Source organism: Choristoneura fumiferana, chromosome 19, assembly GCF_025370935.1.
Source record: "Choristoneura fumiferana chromosome 19, NRCan_CFum_1, whole genome shotgun sequence".
NCBI classification, from domain to species: Eukaryota; Metazoa; Arthropoda; class Insecta; order Lepidoptera; family Tortricidae; genus Choristoneura; species Choristoneura fumiferana.
This window is the reverse complement of record NC_133490.1, coordinates 10416641-10440416: the sequence shown is the minus strand read 5'-3', so window position 1 is coordinate 10440416 and position 23776 is coordinate 10416641. Positions and strand designations below refer to the sequence as shown.

The following is a 23776-nucleotide window of genomic DNA, read 5'->3' as shown; positions in this document are numbered from 1 at the left end:
CCCACGACCCTCTGCTTGAGAGGCGATAGGTCAAACCACTAGGCCACCACGGCTTATTTCTTGCTGACTTTCATAACGTAACCCTCGGTGCGACAGTTTCAATCGTGGGCACATTAAATTTTATAATGGGGTAAGCGGAAATACAGTCGCCACAAAATAATCTCGAAAGAATCGGTATCGCGATGTTTTCTCATGGTAATCTTTTTAGACGTGGAAAGCTGAGATTTCGAATAGACTCTATTCAATAGAGGCTCAATATGTAATGCGATATATAAGTTAATAAGGTCGGAAAAATTCTGAAATCCTACGGCACAACTAGTCAGTGATTATGTTTTCTCCTGGCTATCATCGCATCTTTATCTGATTGATAGTTGTTAGAAAGTTATTTGCGCGTTATAGTACACTATTGGCACTAGGTACTAGGTACTCTACTCTAGTTTGTATGTGGACGACATACTTAGTTTGTTCAGGTATGATTTAAGTAAAGATGCTATATCTGAAACACTTTTTTGTACAATATGCATTTACGTCAATTATAAATTTATTTATATCTTACGGAAGAGCATTTAATTAAGTACAATCAGAAAAGAAACAATACAAGTTGTTTTGGTTTATAGTATCATTTGGTTTACGCATCCATACTATAATATTATAATTGCGAAAGTGTGGGTGTTTGTATGTTTGTCCGTCTTTCACGTTGAAATGGAGCGACGGATCCACGTGATTTTTGGCATAAAGATAGTTAGTTTATGGGCCCGAGAGTAACATAGGCTACTTTTTATCCCGGAAAATGCACAGTTCCCGAGGGAACAGCGCTCGATAACCGAATTCCACGCGGGTGAAACCACGGGCAAAAGCTATTTTTCAATAAAAGAGGATCACTGTACCCAAATTTATATTTATAATTATTTAACTAGCTCAAGTGAGCAAACCAATAACTAGACAAGCATTGGAATCGAGAAACGTCAAGTCTGAGTCCTAAGAGCCTGTCAGTCAATATCGCATATTTGTAAAGCTGCGTAGGTATGTTATATCGACGGGGAAGAAGTAATTCTCCTATCTCACACAGGCCTAACTTTACAGGAGAAGGAAAAAACTGAATATCTTTTTGTTTATAATTTTACCTTGATCTGATGTTCTGAGGGTTGTTTGTTATCTAAGTAGTTGTTTTTTGAAACTAATTATTATTTACTAGTGCTACAGGATTTAAAGTAAGTGCAAGTTAGAAGGTATTGTTCCTTGTGTTGTGTCGAGTATTTTGAAGTTAGACGATTTTTCACTAGTAAAGATTCCTTCAAATTCCTAATATTAGTATAATTCTCTGTGTAAAAATGTTCTACAGCATCAAAAACCTTATCTTTATTTAGAATAATTAATAAAGTAAATGCATTTGCTAAGGGAAAATATATTGGAATAAGACAAATCAACAATCTTAGAATAACAAGTCATAGCAACCGTACACAGATATCAAACACAGACTTCTATAAAGTCACTAGAAGACTCGTTTACTGGAAGTACTTTAACATTTCCTTGCCTTTTTTCAAGCCAAACTGTTCACAAAGCTTAATCAATTTTGGCTTGTACAGAGGCTTCGTGAATATATCAGCCAATTGTTCTGCTGTCGGTACTTGTTCAATGACTATATCATTTTCAGATATACACTGTCTGACATAGAAGTGTTTTATTTTTATATGCTTAGTCTTTCGATGCTGTACCGATGGAGGTTGTATGCCAGTTTAATTGCTGATTCATTATCAATTCGCAAAGTAGGCGTGTCAATATTTACTTTTAGATCTTGTAACAACCTTTTCAGCCAAATAATCTCTCGACTTGCTTCACTGGCCGCTACTATCTCCGCTTCGGTAGACGAAAGTGCAACCGTGGTTTGCTTGAGCTTCGCCAGGATATGGCCGATCCAGCATACAGGCATAACACTCCGCTCGTAGAGCATCCGCTTGTATCGTCACCACCGTGATCTGCATCACTGTAGCATACAAGACGACTTTCGCCTTTTTATACTCGAGTCCTGTATCGACAGTTCCTCTTAAGTATCTAAAGATTCTCTTTACTTGTTGAATATTATTTTTGGTAGGGTTATCTAGGCTTCTTGATACCACCCCAACTGCATATGCTATATCTGGTCTCGTTGCAACCATAAGATAAGCTAGAGATCCAACAGCTTGTCGGTATGGAAAATTGACTGTTGATCAGGACATTCTTCTTTCTCCATTTCCTTTTCGCATTTTATAATGGGTGTCCCAACAGCTTTGCAGTTACTCATCCCGAACTTGTCTAGCAATTTTTGAGTGTAAGCAGCTTGATGAACCTTAATACTGTTACGTTCGTGGGGTGGGTTCGTGATTGAAAAGCACTTTTAACACCGATGAATAAGAGTAGGATTTATTTTCACACTGTTACTTAACTTTACAAAACACTTAAAAACAGTTCACAGTAATTTCGCACTCAAAAACTCACTTACAAGTCGCTTTGATTCTCTTCGATGTTTATCGCTCGGTATCGCATTCGAAAACTGTCCTCCGCCGCAACCTCACCCGGCTTTTATACCCCCGGTGAATCGGTCCACAAAGTTCGAGAACAGTCCAGCTAGGACGTCATACCTACATCTCGAATGTTCCGGAAACGAGTAGAGTGTCTGTCTCTTTCATGTGCTATCTCTCTCACACAGTTACTAGAATATTCCGGAAACAGGATCATCAGTCTGTTTCTCTCACACATATAGGCTATCCTTGTCACACACCTTCTCGAATGTTCTCAGTATAGCTGTCTCTTTCTAATCGTGCTATCTCTTTCACTCCTATTGAAAATTTCGCCATATACTGAAATGTACTTCAAAGGCCCATAAGGGGTCCTGAAAACGCCTGAAAACGGGTTTTCAGGTTATGGCGTCATCGGATAGAGGGTGGCCTGAAACGGACTGAAAACATGTTTCAGGCGCCTGAAAACGACGGCAACTTGGGTGAAATTTTGATAAACTAATATGTGATAGAGCATCCTCTGAAACGGCCTGAAACGGTATTTCAGCCTACTGAAAACGCCTCCAATGGGTCGAAAAACACGATCAAAGTTTAGCACCTAACCCACCGTCGTAACACTGCCCCCTCCTAAGACATGCTCGTCCCGAGCATCATTAGATCCATGGTATTTGGCCAACCGATCAACATGAACAATCTTACAGGGGCTACGCGCGTTACGCTGTATCCGGTATGTGACATCGTTGATCCTAGTGACTACTTTGTACGGCCCTTCCCAACTCGGTGACAATTTCGGGGACTTCCCCTTTTTCCGCATAGGGTTATGTAGCCACACCAACGATCCTTCCTCAAATCTCGTCTGGTTAGACTTCCGGTCATATCTGGTCTTCATCTTTTCGCTGGCCTGCAGTCCGTGTTCACGAACATGATTGTGGACACCATCAATCCGGTTTCGCAGTTCACTTGCATATTCTGAAATCGTCTTTGGTGCATCTGGAGGTCGTCCGGTCAGTAGATCCGCAGGTAAACGCAATTCTCTTCCAAAATTAGCACACGCAGGTGTCACGGCCGTGCTTTCGTGAACTGCGGTCCGATATGACATTAAAAAGAGTGGAATATGCCTGTCCCAATCTTTTTGATGGCTGTCAACTACTTTGGCCAAATGTCGTTCCAGAGTCTGATTGAATCTCTCGACCATCCCGTCTGACTGTGGATGATAGGACGTAGTCCGAGTTTTATGAATTCCCATGACTCGGCAAGTCTCCTGAAACACCAGAGATTCAAAATTTCTTCCCTGATCGCTGTGGATCTCAAGAGGTACTCCATACCGACAAAATACTTCCGCCACTACAGTTTCCGCTACGGTGACTGCCTCTTGATTTGGAATGGCAAACACTTCAGGCCATTTGGTGAAATAGTCCATGACCACAAGGATGTACTTGTTTCCGCGGTCAGAGATCGGGAACGGGCCTGCGACGTCCAAAGCAATTCTTTCCCAAGGTGCCCCCACATTATAAACTTTAAGCGCACCTCTACTGCGTGTATGTGGCCCTTGACCGACGAGCAGCTAGTACACTTCCTACACCAGTCTTCCACATCTTCCCGACAGTGTATCCAGTAAAAGCGTTGTCGAATCTTCATCAGAGTCCTTTTTACTCCTAGATGCCCGCCGGAAATGCCATCATGAAAGGATCTTAAAACATCGCTAACTCTCTTTCTTGGTACGACCACTTGAAGGTGAGCATCCTTTCCGTTCGCTGACTCCCATTTCCTACACAGTACGCCATTGTGCATAATCAGACTTTCCCATTGCGCCCAGTAGCTCTTGGTCACTGTACTCATCGGAGCTACTTCACACCACTTTGGTTTGGGCATTCCACCGTTAATCCAGTCGTAAATGGGTTTTATGTCACGATCTTCCTGTTGTGCTTCTTGCATGACAGCGTCACTCCACTCTTCGCTAACAGTGTCGGTCCTCAACATCTTCACGCAGTCCTTATCCTCTTGTCTTAAACAGTGTTTGCAGTCATCCGGACAAGGCCTTCGGGAGAGGGCATCTGCATTTCCATGTGACTTTCCACTTCGATGCTCGATGGAAAAGTCATATTCCTGCAGTTGTTCGATCCAGCGTGCCACCTGACCCTCGGGTTCTTGAACTCTAACAACCACTTTAAAGCAGCATGGTCAGTCCTGATTCGGAACTTGCGTCCAAGCAAATATTTGCTGAAATGCTGCAAAGTTTTGACGACTGCCAGCAATTCTCTCCGAGTGACGCAGTAATTTCTCTCGGGTTTCGATAACGATTTACTGAAATAGGCTATCACAACTTCCTGATCTCCTTTGTTTTGTGACAAGACTCCTCCGATGCCCGTATTGCTTGCATCAGTGTCAACAACAAACTCGTTATCCGGGTCGGGATATTCCAAAATAGGTGTTTCACAAAGTCTCTGTTTGAGATCTGAGAAGGCTGCTGCACACTGTTCATCCCAATTAAATGGTCGTTTCTCTTCCGTCAGCTGGTGCAAAGGCTTTGCTATATCCGAGAAGTTCTTCACAAATCGGCGATAGTACGAGCAAAGTCCTAAAAAGGCACGCACTGCTGTCTTGTCTTTCGGTGTTGGCCAGTCCTTAACTGCACTTATCTTCTCAGGGTCTGTCTGGATGCCTTCTGATGAAATTACATGTCCCAAGTAGTTAACCTTACGCTTAAAGAATGAGCATTTCTTCGGACTTAGTTTTAAATTTGCGTCACGCAACTTGGACAAAACTTGCTCCAGTTTCTTAAGGTGGTCATCGAAATTTTTACCTACAATTATGATGTCATCCAGATACACTAGGCAAGTATCACCCAGGAGGCCGGCAAGTATTTGCTCCATTAACCTCTCAAAAGTTGCCGGTGCATTGCACAACCCAAACGGCATAACATTAAACTGCCAAAGTCCTTTACCAGTTGAGAAGGCTGTTTTCTCTTTATCTTTGTCCTTGATTTCCACTTGCCAGTAGCCACTTTTCAAATCCAAGGTGGAAAACCATTTCATGCCGTTTAAAGTGTCCAAAGTGTCGTCTATCCTCGGCAATGGATAACTGTCCTTCTTAGTCACGTCGTTGAGTCTACGATAGTCAACGCAAAATCTCATAGTTCCATCCTTCTTTTTCACCAAGACTACTGGAGAACACCAAGGGCTGGTCGACGGTTCTATTACTTTGTCCCTCCTCATTTCCTTGATCATGTCTTCGACTTCTTTTTCTCGAGCTACTGGAACTCGCCGAGGTCGCTGTCGAATAGGCATGACATCTCCAGTGTCGATCTCGTGCTGCACTACTCCAGTTCTCCCGATATCACTGTCATGTGCAGAGAAGACACTCCTATAGCGCTTTAGTAGATTACGCGCCTTTAGAAGTTCTTCCTCCGTGAGATCATTCTCGCAGTTTTCCAATAATTTTCCAATATCCACAACTTCTTCTTGCAACTTGTTCTCGCTTGGCCCATGGCAACTCCGTATCCAAGAGATTGCCTCGCATGTCCCCATAAGGGTTCCTTTACTTAGGACGTGTTGAGTGTCACTTAAATTAAGAACCCTTATAAATGCTGCAGATGACGTCATTACCACTGTGCGAGCTGGTATCCACGGCTTACTGCCAGCTATTTTCTCTATTAACACGCAGGAATGAGATCCTTGTCTCATACCATATGGCAACTTCACTGGAACTAGGGCTTGCGATCTCGGTTGAAGTGTAGTCCTTCTAGCGCAGAAGACATGTCCACCCACTTCACCCTCCATAGGAACTTCATAAGCCCCAAATTTCAGCACGCCGCCTTTTAAGTCGATCTTACATTCGTACTTCCTCATAAAATCTAGACCAATAATACAGTCGTCTACGATGTCAGCAATGATGACTTTGTGCCAGTACTTCTTTTCTCCAATCTTTACTGACACTTCTTGCTCCCCTTGGACGGAAATGTACTGGCCGGTAGCCGTTTGCAGCTGAAGATGCATTGGTCGGACTAGATGATCCCTGATCAGGTGTTTTAGCAGTCGAGAACTGATCACAGTCCGAGAAGCTCCGGTGTCGATAGTAAGGTGACATGGTACTCCACCAATTTCTCCTTTGACAGCCAGACTGTTCCCGTCATTCGCCTGGGAGATCATAACTGGGACATTTTGACCACCAGCCAGCACTCGTCCCATAGTCCTGGCTTTTACTCGTTTCCCTGCTGCTGCCGCTCTGGGCTCCCAGAGCTTGCTGGCCTCTCCATTTGGTCCGAGTCTCGTCGCCTCCAATATCTTTTCGGGCAGCCAGATTGCATGTGTCCTCGTTCCCCGCAGTTGTAACACCGAGGTCCCGTTTCACGAGGTGGAGCAATCGGCTCCCTGGCAGCGACTTCGCGCACCCTGAAGGATCTTGTTGGGTCCTGGCGTACAGCTTCCACCTCGAGGGCATGGGCAAGCGCATCCTTCAAACTCCCATGGTGACCCAGTCGTACAGCAGCCCTCACTTCAAAGTCTCGAATCCCATCTATGAATGTCTGCACTAGCATTCCATCCGTAAAAGAGGATGAATCTTGGTATGCTTTTTGGACCAGTTTCTCTATTTCTAGGGCCCACTTTTGTAATGACTCATTACGACCCTGGGTCCTATCCTTCAGTTGAGCTCTGTAGACGTGCTCCAGATGACTATCACCGAAGCGTGCTTCTAAAGCTTCAAGGAGACGGTCGTATGTCTTATTCTTTCCCAACGTTTCCAAGACACTAAGAGCTTCATCCCGTAGCGCCAAACTCAGTGCCGTTTTTGCATAATCCTTGCTCCAGCCATTCGTTTCGGCAACCAACTCGAATTGGTGCTTGTATGCGGCCCATGAAGAGGTACCATCAAATGGAGGTAATTTTAACTTTTCACCTCCTGTGGCTGGTGCACCCGATAAACTAGTGGTGCCGTTGGCCACTTTAATCTCCAACTTCTGGAGGCGATTCTCGTGGCCTTCTACCTTTTCGTTGACACCGTCGAGGCGCTTTTCGTGATTTTCGACTTTTATGTCAACTGCCACAATTTTATCCTGGACCTCAGCCATCTCCTTTTTCCATTCTGCGGTTGCGTCGTGTACCTCACGGAGGAGTTCGAACTGGTTCTTTTGTTCCTCCTGTAGAATCCTAGCTTGTTCTTCCTGAGCTTCCTTCTGACCCCGTAGCTCTTGCTGCAGGATTCTAGCTTGTTCCTCCTGCTTTCTAGCATGTTCCTCCTGCCTTCTAGCTTGTTCCTCCTGCCTTCTAGCTTGTTCTTTCAGGAGGACCAGAATCGCACTGATGTCTATTTCCGGCTTTGGGGATACTGCCGCCGCTGTGTCTGACGCTGCGGCGGTGTCAGTAGGGTCCCCAGCTGCGGCGCGGCTTCGGGTCTGCATCCTCTCCTTCTCTTCTTCTCGCGGAGTAAGCGGCATTTTCAATCCCACTTCTGACACCAAATGTTACGTTCGTGGGGTGGGTTCGTGATTGAAAAGCACTTTTAACACCGATGAATAAGAGTAGGATTTATTTTCACACTGTTACTTAACTTTACAAAACACTTAAAAACAGTTCACAGTAATTTCGCACTCTAAAACTCACTTACAAGTCGCTTTGATTCTCTTCGATGTTTATCGCTCGGTATCGCATTCGAAACTGTCCTCCGCCGCAACCTCACCCGGCTTATATACCCCCGGTGAATCGGTCCACAAAGTTCGAGAACAGTCCAGCTAGGACGTCATACCTACATCTCGAATGTTCCGGAAACGAGTAGAGTGTCTGTCTCTTTCATGTGCTATCTCTCTCACACAGTTACTAGAATATTCCGGAAACAGGATCATCAGTCTGTTTCTCTCACACATATAGGCTATCCTTGTCACACACCTTCTCGAATGTTCTCAGTATAGCTGTCTCTTTCTAATCGTGCTATCTCTTTCACTCCTATGGAAAATTTCGCCATATACTGAAATGTACTTGAGAGGCCCATAAGGGGTCCTGAAAACGCCTGAAAACGGGTTTTCAGGTTATGGCGTCATCGGATAGAGGGTGGCCTGAAACGGACTGAAAACATGTTTCAGGCGCCTGAAAACGACGGTAACTTGGGTGAAATTTTGATAAACTAATATGTGATAGAGCATCCTCTGAAACGGCCTGAAACAGTATTCCAGCCTGCTGAAAACGCCTCCAATGGGTCGAAAAACACGATCAAAGTTTAGCACCTAACCCACCGTCGTAACAATACATTCATTGTTTTGTTCTATTTCGAGCCCAAGGAAGTAAGACGGAACTTTTGTCGTTATTTTAAACCGACCTTTCAATTCATTTTGGATGAAATCATCTGCCTCTTTCTCATCTGATGCAGCCAACAGACCGTCATCAACATAGAGCCCAATTAGTATCTTATTATGTCCACGTTCTCGGACATAGACACAGGGATCAGCTTCACTCTGGATAAAACCAGATTCTATAAGAAAATCATGAATGCACTCATTCCAGCATTTAGGTGCCTGTTTAAGTCCATATAGGCTTCTTTCAGCTTGCATACTCGGCCAGTTCTGTCATTCAAAGCCGTCTGGTTGTCGCATATAAATTTCTTCTTTGACAGTACCGTATAGAAAAGCTGTAGAAACGTCAAACTGTCTAAGCGCTAATCCTTCATTTGCAGCAATGCTTAACAGAAGTCTTATTGTACTCATTTTCGCAACTGGACTAAATGTCTGGTCATAGTCAATACCTTTCTTTTGATTGTAGCCAACAGCAACTAAACGTGCTTTGTACTTGTCGACTGTACCATCAGGATTTCTTTTAATTTTAAATATCCATTTGCAAGGTAGTGCTTTCCGATTCTTAGGCAGGTTAGTTAATTCCCACGTCTGATTTTCTTTAAGGGATTGTATTTCTTTGTCCATCGCTTCGATCCATTTATCTTTTTTCAGGATTGTGTAAGACTTCTCGATATGAAGATGGTTCAGGAATGGATATAGCCTCGTTAATGAACTGCTCGAAACTAAATCTTTGTGGAGGTTTAATCCGGCTTCGATCACGTAGTTGACGCTCGCCATGCACTGGCAAGTCTACGTTTTTGTCGTGTCATAACATTGGGATCTATATTATTTTCAACTGTCTCATCTTCTTCAAATGACTCATACTCTTCAACACTATCATTTGTCTCTGATTGTGCTTGTGGATGATGTTCTTCATAAAAAGTTGGAGAACTCGTTGAAGGAACAGGTAGCTCGTAGATATTTGTATCAGGTTCAGGTATTTTTGAAGTTGTATCAGTCTTCTTTTTGTCTAGCAAAGATATCTCATCAACAACAATATCTCGTGATCTGATCAATTGAGATTCTTCACATCAAATACTCGATATCCTTCATCACCATCATATCCGATAAGTATCCCTCTTTCAGCCTTCCTGTCTAGCTTACTTGATCTCTTTTCTTTTGGAACATGCACGTAGCAATGACTACCAATAATTTTTAAATGATTTATTCTTGGCTTCTTACCGTACCAAAGTTCGTGCGGTGACTTTCCTTCTATTGGAGTAGGTCCCGTTCTATTCAGTATGTAGACTGATGCTTTGGATATCTCAGCCCATAAACCTTTCGGTATCTCATCATGAGCATGCATTAGTGCTCTTGTCATTTCTACAACCGTACGATTTTCGCGTTCAGAAGAACCGTTCTGTTGAGGTGTATAAGGCATCGTAAATCTTTGTCTTACCCCGAATTGTCTCAAAGTATTTCGTACTTGTTCGTTGTCGAACTCTCCTCCATTATCGGTGAGTAACTCCTGTACGACGTGTCCGCAAGTTTTAGCTTCAGCAAGAAAGTCTTTCAAGCATGCGTGAACTTCAGACTTGTGTCTCAGAAAGTAGATCCATCGATATTTTGAGTAGTTGTCTTTAAACAGAACGTAGTATCTACACTTTGAAATCGAGTATGGGAATGGTCCACATACGTCTGCGCTAATTTGTTCTCCAGATTTTGTAGCTCTTGGTCTCTCTCCGAACTTTTGCCTATGTGTCTTGCCAAAGACGCAGCCTTCACAGATATCTGTGGAACTTGAGTCTAGACTCACTCCTAGTTCTCTTTGTATCAGTTTTGCTACATGTCTCTTATTCTGGTGTCCTAGGCGTTCATGGTAGAGTTGAAGATTTTGTGACGTTGTCAATTGGTTAATCTCAAGTTCTGGCATAAGTGTTTTGACATTAAGTTTGTATAAACCGCCATACTTTTCACGATTTCCGATTAAAACAACTTTGCCATCAATACTTATGTTGCATGACTGAGCATTTGACTGAAAGATGCTGTTCTTTAGCGTATCTTGCGCGGCTAACACAGAAAATAAATTTCTCTTAATGCTTGGAACGTACCATACGTCTTTTAAGGTTATTAACTCCTTATGACCTTTTATGTCAGCTTCAATTTGAATAGAGCCTTTTCCTATGCATTCGATCACCTCTCCGTTCGCCGTCAATACATTACGCGATTCTCCGAAGTTTTCAAAAGATTGGAATATGTCTCTTCTATTTGTAAAGTGACTGGTCGCACCGTTATCGACATACCAAGTGTCTTTATCAGTGATTTGATTGTCGCATGCTAAAGCCAGGCCTGTCAACATCGCAATATTCGCAGCTTGCTTGGGAGGCTTAGGAGGTCTGCCATCCGCAATCCACTTCTGACATGATGTGACTTTGTGGAATCCTTCTCTACAATAATTGCATTTCCTTTTCTTAAATTTATCCTTACTTTTTCCTTTAGATCTCAGTACTAATGCTTCTTCGATGTTGTCCTTACATCCACTCGTTAAAGCTCTTTCGTGCGCACACAACTGAGTCGTCAAATTTTCGATATTTCGATCACTCTTATTCATCAACAACCAGCTAGACTTAAAGTTAAAATATTTATCTGGAAGGGTATCCAAGATTTTGCAAATTAAAAGCATTTCCGGGAGTTCATTTCCATCAATTTCCTTGTTTAAGTCGTACCATATGTTTTAAGTGTCGAGATGTGACTTGCCATATCATTATCTTCAAGTTGAAAGCGGAAAAACCTCATGCAAAGTTCATAGCTTCGATCTTCCTTTGCCCCATCATAAAGACGATGTAGCTCTGTCCACATATCTTTCGACGTTCCACATCGAATTACCTTGTTTAAGGTTTCTTCGGTCATGTTGGTCGTAAGGATAAGCAATGCATGACTGTCGAGACTTTGGTACTTGTCCGAATCAGTCTTATATTTTAACAATTCCTCAGATGACGCCTTTGCCGCAGGCGGATCAGGCTTTGTCGCTATACCTTGGATTATATCTAGCGTACCTGGTATGCTCCGCAATAGCAACGAAACTTTGTATTTCCAGGTTTGCCAGTTGGTACTACCTTCGAGTCGTCCAATCTCGAATTTAATGTTTGAACCCATTTTCGTTCGATTTGATTGTTCCGCACTCTTTGAAAAAATAGACCGTTATCCGGTTTAAGCTTTAAATCTTATTTTTGCGCTCTGCTACCATATTAAAGTAAATGCATTTGCTAAGGGAAAATATATTGGAATAAAGACAAATCAACAATCTTAGAATAACAAGTCATAGCAACCGTACACAGATATCAAACACAGACTTCTATAAAGTCACTAGAAGACTCGTTTACTGGAAGTACTTTAACAATAATATCAATAAGTACTTTATAACATAAATTAAGCATGATTTTGTAAGATAGGAGGTATTGCTTATTACGAATCCCAAATTGAGTTCAAGTTAGAAGATATTTCAATGGAATAGGGGAAGAATTAGAAAGTGAATATCTTAGCTGAAAATTTACAGAGCATACAACATAATAATTAAATATCGTTTTGTAAATAAAAAATATATCAATAAGTCGCCAACACCGTAATAGTATCTTTATTGAAGGTATAAACTTTAAACAAAATTACGATTTTATTATTCTGTTAATAGTCGATAGACTAAAGTTTAGGATACTTGGGTCCTGTGTCATCATCATTAAAAATCTTCTCTTTACTGCTTCCGATGGTTTTCCTAGCAAAAATTAAGTAAACCCAGAGTTATAGTTATTAGTAGGTAAATTAACAAATAACAAATATGCGTGCCTTTAATACTGCACGTATTAAGGAATCAATTGAGCGAAACCAGGGCTCTAGTGTTCGCAATGAATTCGTCTATTGGAAAAGCCAAATGACTAAGTTGAAGATCGACGATGGCAGTATCATCTCATCGAAACCGGAGTTGTTGAGAGAGCTCGAAAGGTTTTACGAACAGTTATATGCCTCGACACAGAAGCCCGTTGTAGGTGCAGCTCAAGATACCAGAGCTAAACTAATCCGTCATTACACTGAAGACATCCCAGATATCAGCCTGTACGAGATTAGAGTGGCTCTCAAACAACTTAAAACAACAAGGCTCCGGGGTATGACGGAATCACGACAGAACTTCTGAGAGCGGGTGGTAAACCGGTACTTGTAGTCCTCCAGAGGTTATTTAATTCCGTCATACTCGAGGGTACCACGCCAGATGCATGGCACAGGAGTGTGGTGGTGCTCTTCTTCAAAAAAGGCGACAATACCTTATTGAAGAATTATAGAACCATCTCACTCTAGAGTCATGTATACAAGTTATTTTCGAGGGTCATTACGAATCGCCTCGAGCGAAAGTTTGATGATTTCCATCCTCCCGAATAAGCTGGATTCTGTAAAGGCTTTAGCACCATAGACCACATTTACACGCTCCGCCAGATTATACAGAAGACCGAGGAGAATAATCGGCCACTATGTTTAGCGTTTGTGGACTATGAAAAAGCCTTCGATTCAATCGAGACCTGGGCTGTATTGCAGTCCCTTCAGCGATGCCATATTGACTATAGATATATCGAGATGTTAAAGAGTTTGTACAGCAGCGCCACTATGTCGATCCGGTTGCAGAACGAGAGTACACAACCAATCCAACTACAGCGAGGTGTGAGACAGGGAGACGTTATTTCTCCGAAGCTGTTCACAAATGCGTTGGAGGACGTTTTTAAGCTCTTGGACTGGAACAGGTTCGGCATCAATATCAACGGCGAGTACATCACCCATCTTCGTTTTGCCGATGATATAGTCATAATGGCAAAGTCGCTGGAGGAGCTAAATACTATGCTCAGTGACCTCAGGTGGGTCTTAAGATGAATATGGTCAAGACTAAAAATCATGTCAAATGTCCATGTCACACCCGTGCCGGTTATCGCTGGGAACGATGCACTCGAAGTTGTTGACCACTATGTTTACCTTATACAAGTTGACCAATTGGGTAGGTCCAACTTCGACAAAGAGGTCGCCCGAAGAATCCAACTCGGATGGGCAGCGTTCGGGAAACTTTGTAATATCTTCTCGTCCAATATTACGCAGTGCCTGAACATTGTAATTAGGTATAAGATAAACCATCATAGGTATCTATTTCACACGTAAAATGAATGCCTGTCGTCCAGGTTCGCCGTTAGTAAGATCTTCTAACTTCAAAGTATTAACAATGCCAACATCTCTTTTCTACGTTATATACGGAGATAGGAGGTATTTTTAAAACAAAAAAAACTACCTTGTAAACTTACTACCTTGTAATCTATATTGTAAAACTTACCTTAATCATTAACAATCCAACACAAACTAAACATTATTTTCTATTTTTCACAATATATTTCACGAGATGCACGTTAAAACTTGCACTTGTTGCTGTGATATTAGTAAGCAGCGGCGCGGTTGTGCAAACTGAGCGAAGCTAACACCATCTGTATAGACGGACTAGAACCTCCTAGACATCGCGCGATCAGCCGTCAAGACGTTACGCGGTTGTCAACTCAACACACCAGTCAGTCGCGCGAGCGCAGCGGTCGAGTAAACACGTTTGGTTATGCAGATAGGAGATATTTTCAGCAAAAACACGCGCGAAACAGATAGGAGTAATTTTTTCCAGCAGAAAGGAGGTTTTTTCATAAAAATGTTTACAAAATATAAAAGCTGAATTTTAAGAGCTATTTCTATTTGACAAAAAATCGCCTAAACTTGAACATGTAGATAGGAGATCTTTACAGGATACGTAAAATAAAATTTTACATCTTACTACATTAAAAAGTCAATTTGCCAAAAATGTAAGATAGGAGGATTTACTTCTTCCCCGTCGATATGCTAAAGTGTCAAGGTAAAGACAAAAGGCAACCATTTTGCGACACTGTTGATATGAACAATACCCGTAGGGAAATTCTCTTAATGTGTGCCTCGTTATGGTTTTATAGTCGCACACAAGGCACCCTTTAAACCTACAGACATCATAGGTTAGAACGTGTCAAAATATAGTACTGAGCGGTTAAAAAATGTGGCCCTCAAATGTATGAAGGAATAGGTAATTTTGTTTTGTATGTAGAATGGGCCAAATTTTGTGCCGATGAGTATGTATAAAGTTTAAAAAGAACAGTGAATGAATGAAATAAATAAATACAGACAATCATTTTCGGCGAAACTATTAATTAGACGAACTTTGTCGACCGTGTAATCTGTACATTGCTCGGACGGGTTAGATTTACATTATAAATAAGAATCAAGTAAAATTGACCAGTTCTAACATTCTATATATCAAATGACTTTTATGTATTTTGTTCATTGTTCTTTTAAAACTTTACGTAATTTGATACGAACCTAATCTTCAAATTGGTTTAGTTTAGGCTTATTCTTTAACAATTCTGTAAAGTTGATTTAAGATTTTCGCGCCCCTGGCTACCTAGCTCTGGCTACCCTCGAACCGGTTCCAAGTGCATATCATTGACTGAACTCATCCTAACCGGTTAGACAAGGGTTAGACTGTACATTGATAAGCTCGTGCGTGACACTCCATAGAACCCTGTTGCAGTCAGCATTTGCCGCACTATCAAAAACATCTTGATAAGGCAGCAGAGGCTCCCTGCGACAGGTTTCTACTGAGTGTCACTATACGAACTTGTCAAGGTATAAGAGGTATAGGTCCGTGGTTTAGATGATGATGGTGATGATGTTGGTGATGATGATACTCACTGACAGGCTGGAGCTGCCCGGCGTCGTCCCGTAGCCGGAAGACGGCAGCGACGCCACCGACCACCTGCGACCATCGCTGCAGAACAAAAACACAGGTTATAAAATCTATGGCTGGAATCCCAAAAGGGGGTGGTCACAAATAAACCAGAGGATTGGAAATTATCAAGATAATTATGGTAATTTAACAAAATGAATAAAAAAACAATAAAATTATAATATACCCTAAACTTAGCAAGGTGAGACAAGTGTCCTCAATTCAAGCCACGTTGGATTCATGTAGAGCTAACCAAAAAAACTTTAAAAAAAATACAAAAAGATGATCTTAAATTATTTATCTTATTAGATACGCCGCCAATTGAAGGGTTAAAAAAATAGACTGAAGAAGAATGCAACTATCAAAACAACCCACCCCGCATCGTTCGCGACGCAAAAGTGACCATCACTCTGGCCGAATTGCCCCGGTGAACAGCGATAACCTCTGCACCAGAAACGACCCGAAGCGTGAGTTCAAACCGCAAATTATTGTTTTTTTTTTAGCCTGTTAAAGTGACCCACTACTGGGCAAAGGGCTTCTTTCCGCCACTCGTCCCTAACGAGAAGAATTATTATGTTAAGATAACTGGTTATTATCCAACAATATAACGTGTAATAGTACTTTTAATTGTTAAATTTCTCTTGTTTGGATATACCTACACAGTTGAAGTGGCGCACAAATTAACATGGTACGATAAAAGATGTTTTTTTTTTGGGAGTCACCAAGAGGTCACAGCGGCAGACTAGCATTGGCCCACACAGCCAACACTAAGCAGAGCTGGGGCCGCTTTGCGATTTCGCAAAAAACTTGCTTTTATTTTTGCGAATAGAGAATAAATTTTTCTTATTCTTATTGAATAGGAATTTAGTAAAATTCCGTAATTTCAATTCAACAGCAGAATATTTGCGGCATATTAAAACGGAACCCTGAACTGAGTATTGCCTGACACGAACCTGGCGGTTTCTTTCTAAAAACGTATAAAATCATCAGGTAGACACAAAGAGTGGCAAATAAAGCAATCTCGCTTAAAATATAAATAAGGTCGAAATTGGAAGCTAACTTTACATTTTTAATGTAAAAATGTATAATCTTGAGATTATTTTGCATACGCAAGTATCATAAACTCCCTTGCGCTCGTTAAGCAGTTTTATATTGTTTACAGTTATTTACCTAAGAGTCAATATCGATATTTATGATGAATATGTAAGACCATTTATAATACAGTTACTTCATATAGGGTACTTGGCTCGAAGAAAGAAGAGAACAGAAGCTGTGTGTGTCGCATCAGATGGAAAAAAAATATATGTTTTTTTTGTCGATTCATTTTTCTGGAAATCTTTGGAAATGGAGCTAAAAGACAAACTCGCGAAGTCTTATAGCTCACATAGCCACTAATAGTATATTGTTTATAATATAAACCCTTTAACCGCTAATGTCAGAAAAAGAACAAGCGGCACAGTGCAATTCGAGTAGGTACCAGGTGATTAATCTAATATGTACCTTTAAAGGAACAATTCTTGTATGTATATATATATATTAGGTTCTTATGGATGTCACACGTTGTATATATAATCAGAATCTCGGAAACGGGTTTTCGGGGATGACGAATCGATCTAGCTTGGTCTTATCTATGGGAAAACGCTTATTAACGAGTTTTAGAACGAGCAAAGCTCGGTCGCCCCGGTACTCATAACAAAATTAATACATGCAACATAGACAAATTTAACCACTAAAACACTGCATTTAACTCAGGCCCGACGTAAGGTTAAACACATGAGTCTATTTTTATTTTGTTTGTTAAGAAAACGAGTGCAAACTCCTTTCACCCCTCTGGAATAATCTCAGGACTGATATATACGGAATAAAACGCTTGGCACATTATGCAAATCCAAAACCGTATACATTGGGCAATAACCGTCGTAATACGTGAGAAATCCGAGAATGTATACGTACCATTAGGCAATAAAAATGATAAATAACTAGGTGCTTCCATGGCTTATCTTGCGGGTCAAACTTTTAGACGACACGGATTTGATTTGTATATCTGTATTCGTATCTATTAGTCTACCTATTGACAACCTCCTTGTACAGTCGAGTTCATGAACTTGTGAGCAAAAATTTGATCAAAAATATGTGAACACGACTCTATTGTTAACGGCGTAGAAGCGTGATCAGATATTTTGGTCACATTTTTGCTCACAAGTTAACGAACTCGACTGTACTCGTATAACCAACTCTCCAAAATAAGTATAAAGTATCGTCAGGACGGACCGCCTCTAGCTAGACACCTTTTGTAAAACGAAAGGTTCCTGTCAAACCTGGTTAACTGATCGGATATATCTGCCGCATGACAACGTCCATGCTAAATCAGTGCCCTACCCTCAACTGGTTGTCAGAACGAATTCCTAGCAAAAAACATTTACTTCGTCAAATGTATGTATGTATGTAAACTCTTTATTGTACAAAAGAAAGGAAACAAAACACAATTGACAAACTTTGGGATACTTGTACAAAGGCGGAGTTATCCCTTTAAGGGATCTCTACTAGTCAACCTTTGAGTAGATGAGAGGAGTAATCAGTTAGGGTCCATAGTGGAAGCTACTATACAGTATTTTAAACAACTTCACACACGTAAATCATTAGATCCAGCAGCTAAATTTAAATTTCGGGATTTTTTAAATTTCCCGTGGTAATTCCCGAAAATTAAATCTTTCATTGACGTTACATTAAAAAAAATCATACCAAATTTCATGACTCTAAATACACTGACGATAAAAAGGTTTTAAACAGGGTGTGGCCGCTCAGTCATTGACAGATTTGATATCTCCAATGCGTCGGCTGTAATGTAAAGATGTTATCGGTTGAATCAAGGTGATACTCCTGATAAAATTCTGTATCAGATACTGGGTACACGTTCTAAATGTAACAATAGTCTCCGGGTTGAAAAGATAAAAATGTTTATTAATTTTCTTATACTTATCTTATTCTTCACTTCTTTATTAATGTCAGAACCTTTGGTAGGTAGGGTCATAGTATAATGTAAGTATCTATGTATGTAATCTCTTTATTGTACAAAATAAGTAACAAACACAATTGACAAACATTGAGATATATGTACAAAGGCGAACTTATATCGATTATCGGACTACACAAAAGTATATAATAAGCATATGGGTTACCACACATAGAAAATAGAAAAATGACGCATAAAAAATATTTTTTTTTAGCTAAAGCAATTCACAAGATTATATGTTCATTTAAATAAAATAAAAAACTGAACATTTCGATATGTTGAAAAAATGTAACAATTCTGAGACTTTCAAAATCCAAATTCAGTCAGGAGCCCAAAAATCCTGAAAACTCAGTATAAATCCAGATACTACACTACTTATGTAGGGCATAGATGAGATTATAACGAGTGAAGAAATGTGAGCTCTTGTTAGATAAATTTCCCAGAATCGTTATTTCTTAGTAGAAAATATTCCGTTCGCATTTTTTCCCAAATCTTTTTTTCCTAATATGCTTATTTACTGAATCTTATTTTCAAAATCGCGTTTTTTCCCAAACAGAATCGACACAGAAACATAGGTAGGTTTAGGTTATGTTAAGTCTACATCGGCCCGAAAGGCCAAAACTACTCAAAAGTAGGAGCTCCGCTTGAGCGGAGCTCCGTCGACACTGTGTCTGTGTCGATTCTAATTGAAAAAAAAAACGCTACTGTGAAAATAATCTTCAGTAAAAACCATAGTGGAAAAAAAACATTCAAGAAAAAATGCGAACGGAAATTTTGCTACTTGAGGTATCCCATCTTAGGCCTCTAGGTTGGCAACACATCTGCAATCCCCCTGGTGTTGCAGGTGTCTATGGGCGGTGGTGATCTCTTATCATCAGGAGACCCACTTGCTCGTTTGCCATCCAGATGAATAAAAAAAAAGAAAAGGAAACAACGAATCTGGGAAATTGATCAAACAAATCATTCTGCGTGGTACTATCAGCCAAATATGTGGTCTACCACCCTAAAATTGATAATCGTTTGCGTGTCATGAAACAATAATGCCAATATTCGTGTCTGTCAACTTGAAAATTAGACTTTAGCGACATATTCATTTGATAGGACCTTGTTTAAAAATTGATAGACCACTAATTTGGCTGATGGTACAGTACGATAACTAAGGAATGTCTATAATACTTACATATCCTTATTCCTAGCATGGATAGACATGTGAATTTAGAACAATAGCGTTATAAATATTATACATCGTGTTAATACAGTTGATTAAAAGAAAATGATACATGAGTCATTGCCATAAACGTGTAATGGAGGTGTTGTGGCGCGTTAATTGTCCTTAACATTGAAATATTTAATGGTCATAATCATAAAGAATCCTCCACACATACACTAAAAACAAATGAGGACTAATGGGAATGGTGTAGCTTGATCGTTCATGGCTGATCCATGCGTGAGTGAGGATACGAGAGGAAAGCTTTCCATAAGTCCTTTTTATAGGGTTACTGATACTGATATTGGTACTCGATTTATTTGCCTATACTAAGTATGCTAGTAGTAACCCTACGAGTGAGTATGAAGTGAGAACCTAATAACGACGACTTAAAATCAAGTCAACGAACAGTTGAAAAGGTTTAAAAATAACTATTTAACCGACGTAAAAAAAGGGGGAAAAGTTCTCAGTTTGTCAGTTTTTTTTTTAAAGTTCATTTATTTATAATGTCCAGTGTTGAAGGCATGTTTGTTTATGATTTGAATATTAGTTTTATCCCAAGACACTTCACACGTACGTGCGAAGTATTAGCCCCAACATATTAAAAGATATTGTAACGGATAACTCACGTCTTAAACCAAGTTTAGCTCGACATGTTTCATGAGTTGTTGGTTTAGTGTGCGTGTTGCGGCAGCCGCCAAGTCGCGTGCTCCTGAGAAGAAGGGCTACGAAATAGCCCGAAACATGTCGACCTAGACTCGGTTTAAGACGTGAGTTATCCGTTACAATAGCATTTAATAGGAGTGAGTCTCACGGTAGTTTCATGTTCAAAATATTAGCCCCAACATTTTATGAACTCGTTTCTTCCAAGGTATAATTTTAAACTAAGTTTAGCGAGAAACTACCGTAAGACTCAGTCATATTAAATCATATTTTGCTGCGCGAACAGAGCGGTGGCGTACTAATTAGCCCAAAACATGTCGTCGAGCTAAATTTGATTTAAGACGTGAGTTATCCGTTACAATATCATTTAGTATAAGTTTAGCGACACCATGACAAAAGTGGCGCCCCCTGCGTGTAGTGTTTTGCCAGTTAAACTTTGTGTGTGCGTGACAAGCCTAACTTGCATAAATAAAACAACAGTGAACGTGTACCTTACATAAAATATGCATATGTACTACCTACGAAGTAAACAATGGATTGTGGAAATGTGACTACAGACCGCAAGTTATGATTTGTGGTTGAATTATCATTATTCCACTATGTAATGTAGGTCGACTTGCAAATAAATAATCTAGATTAATGGCTATTTGCAAAAAAAATATCTATATACATATAAAGCGTATTAAAATGATTTCGGAATATATCAGATTGTTCGGTCAGTAGTAGTCAGTATTGATATAGTCCACGATGACACTTTACCTTTCTTAATAACGTCGTCGGCGGTAAAACTGCTAATGAGAAGGAACTACTTCTTTTCTACAGCTGTTAAAACACTGTATAACATTTTATTTGTTATAAAAATACTTCGCCACTAAGTATTAACAAACAGCAATTGCTTATAGTAATTTTTCGAACCTAATGTTCTAAATAAGCAGCTATTTACTAAATTAATTATCAGTTGGAAAAATAAAGTGAACTAGAACTAATTGACTTGAGTAAAAAAACTCTCAATTAGAATCATTACAGCCAACCCATATATTACCACCCAGATGTTCAATCGCCAGACTTTTTATCGATTGAACCCTATAATAGTCCCAGGAACCCTGACTGTTTTATATAGTCGGATTGGATCGGATTTTTGACTGCTCTGTCCTCAGATACTATTGCCGCTGAATATCGTACCACTTGGTCGCCGCGTCTCTTTTGCTTGGCATTTTATTTCAACCCATTTTCTTCACGTGTCCGCTTTGGTAGAGCCTTGCCTATCCGGGGCACTCTTACGGCGCCATGTGAAGAATACTTACAGCTCCTTGCCGCGCTTGACACTGGAGGACAGCAGGGCATGGTGCAACGGATGCGGGTGGTGCGAGTGCGGCCACCGCGGCCCCTCGGCTGGCGAGAGCGGGCCCGTGCCCGGCGAGCTGCAACGCCCTGACCCCACCTGGAGGCAAGGAACAAAATGAGTACGTGCCAGAAGTGGTGGGTTAACTTGAGATCCAAATAAAAGGAGTTAGGCTGCGTTACCACCAGAAATGAGCGAGGCAGCTGAGCGGTGCAAGGATGCGTAGCGCAGGCGCTTAGCCGGCTAGTTCAAATAAGCGAGTGCGGTGCGGTGAGCCACACATTCCTCGCACTCATCCTGCCCTTGTTTTGTATATTCAGAAACCTCGGTCTGCTGAGCTGTTTCCACTAGAACTGCGCTGAGCGAGGATGGGTAAACGAAGCGTTTCTATTGCTTCATTACAAACACATTCCTCGCGACGCATTCTCGCACTTAGGTAAATTGTCTAGTGGAAATGGTCAAGTGCTTATACTTAAACAAAGATTAGGAAATAACATTTTAAAACAGATCATGAATGCAGATCAACTATAAGGAAGGGTGGAGGAGGAAACTAATAGCTTGGCCTCTGAGAATTGAACATGAAAATTATACACATGGTGACCACTGACCATGGCATGATCATTTGTCTGGGTACTGTCGTTTATGGTACGTGACTACATGTAACATACCAATCTAAATCGAAACTAATATATAAATGCGAAAATAACTGTGTTTGTCCGCCTGTCTTTTACCTTTTCACGTCTAAACTGCTGAACAGAATTGAATGAAAGTTATGGAGATACTTTGAGGACCTGGGAAGGATAAAGGATAGTTTTTATCCCAGAAAATTGCATTTACCCGCGAAATAGCTATACTATTAGATTATACAACAAGACCATAAAACGAGCCATTTTACCCGAGACGTTCATATAGCCGCTCGAGCCGGTACGGCGAGGATGGATAGACACGTCGAGGGGAAAATGGGTTTAATGCTCGAGTTTTACTTCGATTGCGAGGAAATGAAATACCAACAGTGGAAACAATTATTCTATACATTTGGTTTTATTGATTTACGAGTATTTTATTGATTTTTAGTTTTATATATTATTATTAAAAAAAAACTTTTTTGTTTTGTGGCTGTTGCTTTGAGTATTTAACTACGTACTCAAAGGGCTCTTGGCACCTGGTTTCCATGGTCTTAGACGAAGATTTTACTTCATGCGATAGAGCATAGTCATTTTCATGCTCTAGTGCATAAATACAAAGTTTACGACCATGAGAAGTGAAAAAAAAACTTTTTGCAGACGGAATGGCGGGCAAAATGTAGTTGTGCTATTAGACTATAATTATTATACTTAAAAAAAATAATGTTTTAAAAAATCCGCACAATTATCTTCTTTCTTATTATCTTTATAAATTGGAAATGGGGCATACCCATACAAAAACAACAATATTTCCGTCAGAGTGATTGATATAACACGGTTTTATGTCGCTGATTGGGTATAAGCAGTATATCAAGTACTATTACGGTTACGATGTTATGGCCTGATGTCATTTATTGATTCAATTGTACGACGTTTTATGATCAAATTTAATAACTTTGTTTGCTTTTGATTACTATTTTTGGAGATAATTTGATATTTAATTTATCAACATAAATTTCGATTTTTGTTATGTGGTTAAAATTGTGAGCATCTATATGTATACAGGGCGTTGCAAAAATACCCCAAAACCAAATAGTGGGCTAAATTGAATTTGTATTTTTGGCATTAAAATTTTGAACATTTTTGTAACAGGTGCGTGTAAACTACAAACTTTTCACACGCAGCAGCGTTTAAATTCTCCCAAATCCTTCGTCTTCGTTTCGGTACATTTAGACGCAACAATAAAACGGGGTACGCGTACATAATAAAGCGAAGAGCAACGACCCACGTCCGTGCGACCTTTATACGGCCTGTGGCCGCACGATGCTGCAGGGCTACTACGAAACTCGAAACT

At 40.4% G+C, this 23776-nt stretch overlaps 1 protein-coding gene across 3 annotated transcripts in view; it reads right to left on the bottom strand.

The window, feature by feature from the left end:
* Positions 1-23776, bottom strand: part of dop (microtubule-associated serine/threonine (MAST) protein kinase dop) — a 138692-nt gene that overhangs the window by 54907 nt on the left and 60009 nt on the right. For 2 of the 3 annotated variants that reach the window (XM_074102891.1, XM_074102893.1), the window contains exons 4-5: positions 21762-21898; positions 15541-15616 (exon numbers count right to left, since the gene is read on the bottom strand). In XM_074102891.1, the coding sequence (XP_073958992.1) occupies positions 15541-15616; positions 21762-21898 (213 nt within the window). The remainder of the gene's footprint in view (positions 1-15540; positions 15617-21761; positions 21899-23776) is intronic. The other variant, XM_074102892.1, reaches the window with a different exon arrangement.